The 6,890-nt window shown below is 43.9% G+C and overlaps 1 protein-coding gene across 1 annotated transcript; it reads left to right on the forward strand.

Annotated features, from left to right (window-relative positions):
* The first annotated feature begins 4,631 nt into the window (after positions 1–4,631).
* Positions 4,632–5,749, forward strand: LOC132884417 (methenyltetrahydrofolate synthase domain-containing protein-like). Its single transcript, XM_060918264.1, has one exon. The coding sequence runs from the start codon at positions 4,655–4,657 to the stop codon at positions 5,747–5,749; it is 1,095 nt and encodes a 364-aa protein (XP_060774247.1). The 5' UTR covers positions 4,632–4,654.
* The last annotated feature ends 1,141 nt before the right edge of the window (positions 5,750–6,890 follow it).

Genomic DNA, 6,890 nt, shown 5'->3' on the forward strand with positions numbered 1-6,890 from the left:
TGTTATTCATCTTCAGTAATCACTTTGTCATGGTCAGAGTTACAGAGAATTCCGAGCCATTCTTGGCAACACTGGGTGCAAGGCAGGAGAGTTCAACCCAGGTGGGATGCCAGTCCATCACAGGGCACCATACGCACCACAAAATATGCAGATGGACATACCATTAATCTGTAGTTATATCTAAGGTCCAAACACTGATGTATTCCAGTTTTGTATTAATTCCCCACTTGTAGCCAACTCTGAATACAGTCCCTTATGTTTAGTTATGCTTCTGTGTGTTCTTCCTACAACAGTTTTTCACTGGCTTCTGGTCACCACTTGTATATCAAGACCACCAACAGAATGATGCTTAGATTGTATCCTGCTTCACTTTTAAGCTGCTTTGAATAAAATTATCAAAATTATCCATCCATTATCTGTAGCCACTTATCCTGTATTATCAAAATTAGTGAACATGAATATAAATATATACTGTTAGATACAGATATACTACATTACTTTATACTATAGATAAAGTAGCAGTGTAAAGAGATTTTGTCATGCAGGTGAGAATTTTCTCTTTGCTCTGGACCGGTGGTTAGAGACTGCACTTCTCTAACACGTGAACCTGAAACATGCACTGAAAAGCAATAGTTTTAGCAGTGCTTCCTCAGAGGGGGATAAATACAAGTCTGATTAGTGAATTAGAGCTCATCATCTAAAAATAGTCTTAATCAAACTGGAGTCTAATGCTACGTTCACACTGCAAGGCTTAATGCTCAATTCCGATTTTTTTGTGAAATCCGATTTTTTTGTGAGGTCGTTCACATTAACAAATATATGCGACTTGTATGTGATCCTCAGTATGAACGAAAAGCGACCTAAAAGTGTTCCGCATGCGCACTGCAGGATACGACGACGTCACACGCAGTGAGCATGGCCAGTGTTTACGGAAGTAAAACTGCCCGGTTGCGGTATGACTCATCCAATCTAGCTTGAATAGCTGCATCCCCCCAAATGGAAATCAGCTCCCTAACCTCTGCGTCCTTCCATTGAGAAGATTCAGAACCTTCACAGCCCGAAGCGTCCCTCGCACTGATGTCATGCGCAGGGGCGCAGATACGTTTTTTGAACTGGGGGGGACAAAAAACTGGGGGGGGGACAAAGCTGCCAGCAAACCAACCCCAACCCCGATATGCCTGTCAAACTTGTTGTTAGTAACCATAGCAACCAAGCTCGAGCTCGCAACCTGTGCAGTCTGCGCAGCTCAACCAACCGAATATCAGTCTTTGTTTTGTTTTATGTGAGTTGTTGCAACTATATGTATACACTGCTGTGCACCTTAATAAACCGAATGTTAATTAGTCTTTTGATTTTTCCGTGAGGTTTGCCTTATGCAAAGAAAGACAGCATAGACGTTTTTTCCTCCCTATAAGTGGGGGGGGGACCGAACGAGGTGAATTTAAATATGACTCGTCCCACCCTCTATCTGCGCCCGTGATTATGCGCCATGTTGTTGTAACTTTTTTGAGAGACCCGCCGCCTACTTCAGCGCAGAATAGTGACGTTTGTGGCTTGTTGATGACGTGTAAGTCGGATGAATGCGACCTGGCGGTTCAGACTGAAGTCGCATATGAAAAGAGCGGATAGGAATCGGAATTAGCACCACATATCCAAACGGCCTGGGTCGGATTTGAAAAAATCGGATCTGTGTCGTTCATATTGTCAATAAAAGATCGGATACATATGGGCGAAAAGATCGGATTTGAGTCACTTCATTATTTATCATTATCAATGAATTCATTTATCAATGAATGTCACATTCATTATTTACATGGAAAGAAAAAAGTATGGCAAAAGTACAAAAAAGCAGTTTTTGTCCCCCATATCCAAACGGCCTGGGTCGGATTTGAAAAAATCGGATCTGTGTCGTTCATATTGTCAATAAAAGATCGGACACATATGGGCGAAAAGATCGGATTTGAGTCACTTCAGCCTGCAGTGTGAACGTAGCCTAAGCCACTGACTGCTTTTTGAAAGTACAAAAAAGCAAAAGAAAGAAGCAAAGACAAGCAGGTATTTAGCAGACATTCATGTTCAGAGCAACATACCCAGAGCAGCCTGGGATTAGGTGCCTTGCTCAAGGGCACTTCAGCCATTCCTGCTGGTCCAGGGAATTGAACTGGTGACCTTTTAGTCCCAAAGCTGCTTCTCTAACCGTTAGGCCATGGCTTCCCCTCTTTAAATGCATATGTGTAAGGTTTTATTCCTTTGTAAGGATAAATAATTGTGAGTATTTATTCTTGACCAAGAAGGCAGTAATTTATTTTGTGACAAAATTGTAAGGATTTATTCTTAATATTGTTCTGTTCTGTTCTATTTTACTATTTCAGCTAGAAGGCATTGAATTCTTCTGTCTCCTGTGTAACTTGACCAAGTTACTGTGTGACCTTCTGTCTAAGCTAGACACATTGCTTGAGACGTAATATTGATATATTTTGGAACATTCTATCAGAATATATTGCCCTGTGCTATCTCTGACCTAAGGTTGTGCATAAATGTTGATATCTGTTAGAACATCTGCTAATATGAAATGTATACAGGATTTATTTTCACTCACACACATACATATTGATGGAATTAAGATGTGTTTTGCTCAGTCCAAGGTTTACTGACCTAGTCACTGTTGTCATAGTCTGACATCCTACGACGCACACACATAACACACACATTCACATACACACACACACACACACATAGACAGATATCAAACAGTGATGTCATTTCATCCACACAGATAAGACACATATAAAATCCCTGTATTCTCTCGTTGTATTGGGGGACTTGCGAATAAAGATTGCGAACTGGATTGTGGGGTTCCTTTCTTTTTTCTGCGACTCACCCCCAGACGTCTGGGTGACACGAGGGGACTGATCTCGAGATGGTGAGGGCCAGAGATGGAAAAAAACCCTAACAGTATGTCTTCATCTGAAGTTTCCTGGCTGCTGCCTGTCCTGCACCTCATTCAAGACAGCTGGCTTAAAACTCTCCCTCTGCTCACTCTTCCCTCCATGGAGGACAGCACTTTGTGACTCCGACCTTTGAGCCTTCACAGGGTTTTCAAGTGGGCACCCCCCACTGGTGTTTTGTCAATTGGCCCACAACACCTCAGAGAGACTAGACAGCAGAGCCAGCATCCTGGAAACACCCGCTCTGAGTCTCAAACCTACTCATCACTCAGCTCTGTCCTCCTTCTCTTCTGCCAGCCTGGTTGTGCCATTGGTCATTCCTCTTCAGCCAAAGCCATCTAGATGCTGTCTCAGCCCACCTGGAGATGTCTTCAACCAGTTTCTTACAGGCAGAACTTCTCACCCCAAAAGCTCCCAATGCCCTCCAGAGTGATTGTCCTGGGATAATCTAATATTCAAAGAAATATACTTAATCATTTAAGTAAGTGCGCTTGGAAGTGCGCTGTGTTTTGACAAGCAGCAGCTGGTGGTGTGCCTGTCCATGCAGCTGTAGGGGTGGGTATTGCCAAGGACCTCACAATACGATACGCATCACGATACTTGAGTCACGATACGATACGCATCACGATACTGGAGTCACGATACGATATTGCGATATTCTACATAGTTCACTGAAAAATGTAAACTGCATTATGCATCTTAAAGTCCGAGTTGTATGTACATCAGATGATAGTGATAATTCATGGGGCAAACTGAGTCAAAACAATGTAATTCAAATTATCCATGCCATTTTATTGTAACTATACAAGCGCAAGTTACAACATATTTGCAGGAACAACACACTGTCTGGAACACACTGAAAAGTGCAGTGTGCATCTTAGTCTCCCTGAGCACAATTATGAAACAAAGTGCAGTGTGGGTCAGTGTCCACACACTGAAACTGAATTGAAACCTCAGTGAATCATGTTTCTTCTGAACTTTGAGTAAATACTCAAAATAAAATGCAGTGTCTCACACACACTAAAATTGAAAATGCAAAATAAAGTGCAGCTTCTTGCCTTTGGTCTTAAATGACAAAATTAAGTTCACAGTTACAGTAAGTCACACATCACTGAAGTAGACGGGAGGACTTTGGCGCTGTCCAGTGTAGTTTGCTTCGGGTTGGGTTTCGGTGGCTCCGGCTGAGCTGATATGTTGGGGTGGTGTCGTGCTAAGTAAGTTCGCAAGTTTGTTGTGTTACCTGAATATCTAATTGGAGCGAAATAGGTTTTGCAAAGTGCGTACTCTTTGTCCAGCTCACTGTTTTTTTTCTCCTTTCCTTTGGAATCCAAAGTGCCTCCAAACATCTGCCTTAAAGTTCGGCGGCGTCTCTAGGTTTACGTTAACAGCCATGCTTGCTTGTTTTTTTTTCCCCTCACTGCAACCACCAGGAAAAAAAGAGAAGACAAAGAGTGCCTTGCAGTGAGGTAGCGGCACAGCGACACCTTGCGGAGCGGAGGTGCGGAAGTCGTACTGGATTTACAACCCGTCTGAAACATGATTTATTATTTGAAAAAATATCGATATTTCAAATTGAGTATCGATATTGAATCGGAAGACAAAGTATCGCGATATATCGCCGTATCGATATTTTTGCCCACCTCTATGCAGCAGTGTGCTCTCTTCACTCTCATCACTGTTTCAAGTGATTTTAAAGTTTGTAAACGATGGAGCCTGCTGTAATTATTCCTAAAGAGGCAACTAAATGGGAGAGTCGGCAGAAAGTGTGGGATTACATGGAGACTAAAGACCTGGCAAACTTCCCCCGACCTGTGCACCACAGAATCCCAAACTTCAAGGGCGCTCAGGGGGTGTGCACGAAGCTGGTGGGCTTTGAGTTCTTCACCAAATGCCGTGAAGTCAAAGTGGATCCTGATAAGCCCCTTGAAGGGGTTCGATTAGCAGCTCTGCAGGCTGGAAAAACGCTGCTGGTCCTGACTCCTCGTTTACAGACAGGCCTGTTTAACAAAATCATCCCTCCACCCGGAGCCAGCAAGGAGGATCTGCGAGTGTGCTCTACGTCTCAGGGTGTTAAAGAGTTCATTGTCCCAGTGGATTTAGACTCAAGAGTTCACGTGGACCTGGTAGTAGTTGGATCTGTCGCCATGTCTGAGAAAGGTTATAGAATTGGAAAAGGAGAAGGATATGCAGACATGGAATATGCCATGATGATCTCGATGGGAGCTGTGAATGAGTCCACTGTGGTTGTGACTGTTGTTCATGACTGCCAGGTTGTGGACATTCCAGAGGGATTGACGGAGAGTCATGATCTCACTGTGGACTACATCCTCACACCGAGCAGGGTCATCAAGACCGAGTGTAAGATCCCCAAACCCGAAGGCATCATTTGGTCAAAGCTTGATGCAGAAATGCTGGAGAAAATTCCCATCCTAAAAAAACTGCGAGCCTTGGAGCAGAAGGCTGGAAAGGAGGTAATGCTGAAAGTGTCGTCCACTGAAAGTGTGAAGACAAAACAGGAGCATGAGCCTGAGCTGAGTCCTGATCCAAAACATGACCTGAGGCATGATCCTAAAATCCCAAGGCAAGATCGTACACTCACACTTATCGGCTCTGATGAAGATGCTAGTGTGAAGTGTGAACGTTCTCAGGCTCGTGTAAACACGCTTTATTTAGGCGGACTTCCAGCTGGACTGCGGGTGAGCAAGCTGAAGGGTTTCCTGAGAGAGCGGGACGCTATACCTGTTCAACTCACCTGGCAGGGGGCACAGCGCAGGGCGTTCCTCGAGTACGGTGACGAGTGAGCCTCGGATCAGGCTCTGGATGCCCTGCAGGGGTTGTGTGTTCACGGTCACATGCTGCACGTAGAGCGAGCCAAAACCCAAAAGGGCCTCCATAGACCTGGAATAAACCGAAAGGAACAACTCGGACTGCAACATCCACCATCAGGAGCGTCCCAGCGGAGAGGTTGGAGGAAAAATCCAGAAAAGGTGACCGAGGCGTGAGATTTCAGTGGGAGAACATCATTGATGAATGATCTTCTTCTAAAACAATTGTTTTTGGAAATAAAATTCAGAAATCCTTCTAAACCTGATCATGCTGAAACTGTTTTTTAAAGGTGCTCTTTGTTAATGTTTAAGCTTTTCGTTATGTCATTCTCAATTAAGCAGATAAAAGGCTTGGAATTGATTTGAGGTGTGGTGCTTGCATTTGGAAGATTTTGCTGTGAAGAAAACATGCAGTCAAAGGAGCTCTCCATGCAGGTGAAACAAGCCATCCTTAAGCTGCAAAAACAGAAAAAACCCATCCGAGAAACTGCTACAATATTAGGAGTGGCAAAATCTACAGTTTGGTACATCCTGAGAAAGAAAGAAAGCACTGGTGAACTCATCAATGCAAAAAGACCTGGACGCCCACAGACGACAACAGTGGTGGATGATTGCAGAATAATTTCCATGGTGAAGAGAAGCCCCTTCACAACAGCCAACCAAGTGAACAACACTCTCCAGGAGGTAGGCATATCAATATCCAAATCTACCATAAAGAGAAGACTGCATGAAAGTAAATACAGAGGGTTCACTGCACGGTGCAAGCCACTCATAAGCCTCAAGAATAAAAAGGCTAGATTGGACTTTGCTAAAAAACATCTAAAAAAGCCAGCACAGTTCTGCAAGAACATTCTTTGGACAGATGAAACCAAGATCAACCTCTACCAGAATGATGGAAAGAAAAAAGTATGGCGAAGGCATGGTACAGCTCATGATCCAAAGCATACCACATCATCTGTAAAACACGGCGGAGGCAGTGTGATGGCTTGGGCATGCATGGCTGCCAGTGGCACTGGGTCACTAGTGTTTATTGATGATGTGACACAGGACAGAAGCAGCCGGATGAATTCTGAGGTATTCAGAGACATACTGTGTGCTCAAATCCAGCCAAATGCAG

This window comes from Neoarius graeffei, chromosome 4, assembly GCF_027579695.1.
Source record: "Neoarius graeffei isolate fNeoGra1 chromosome 4, fNeoGra1.pri, whole genome shotgun sequence".
Classification (NCBI taxonomy): domain Eukaryota; kingdom Metazoa; phylum Chordata; class Actinopteri; order Siluriformes; family Ariidae; genus Neoarius; species Neoarius graeffei.

Bases quoted from the DNA above. Each gene is read 5' to 3' on its own strand.
- LOC132884417 (XM_060918264.1), top strand. From the start codon at position 4,655: ATGGAGCCTGCTGTAATTATTCCTAAAGAGGCAACTAAATGGGAGAGT.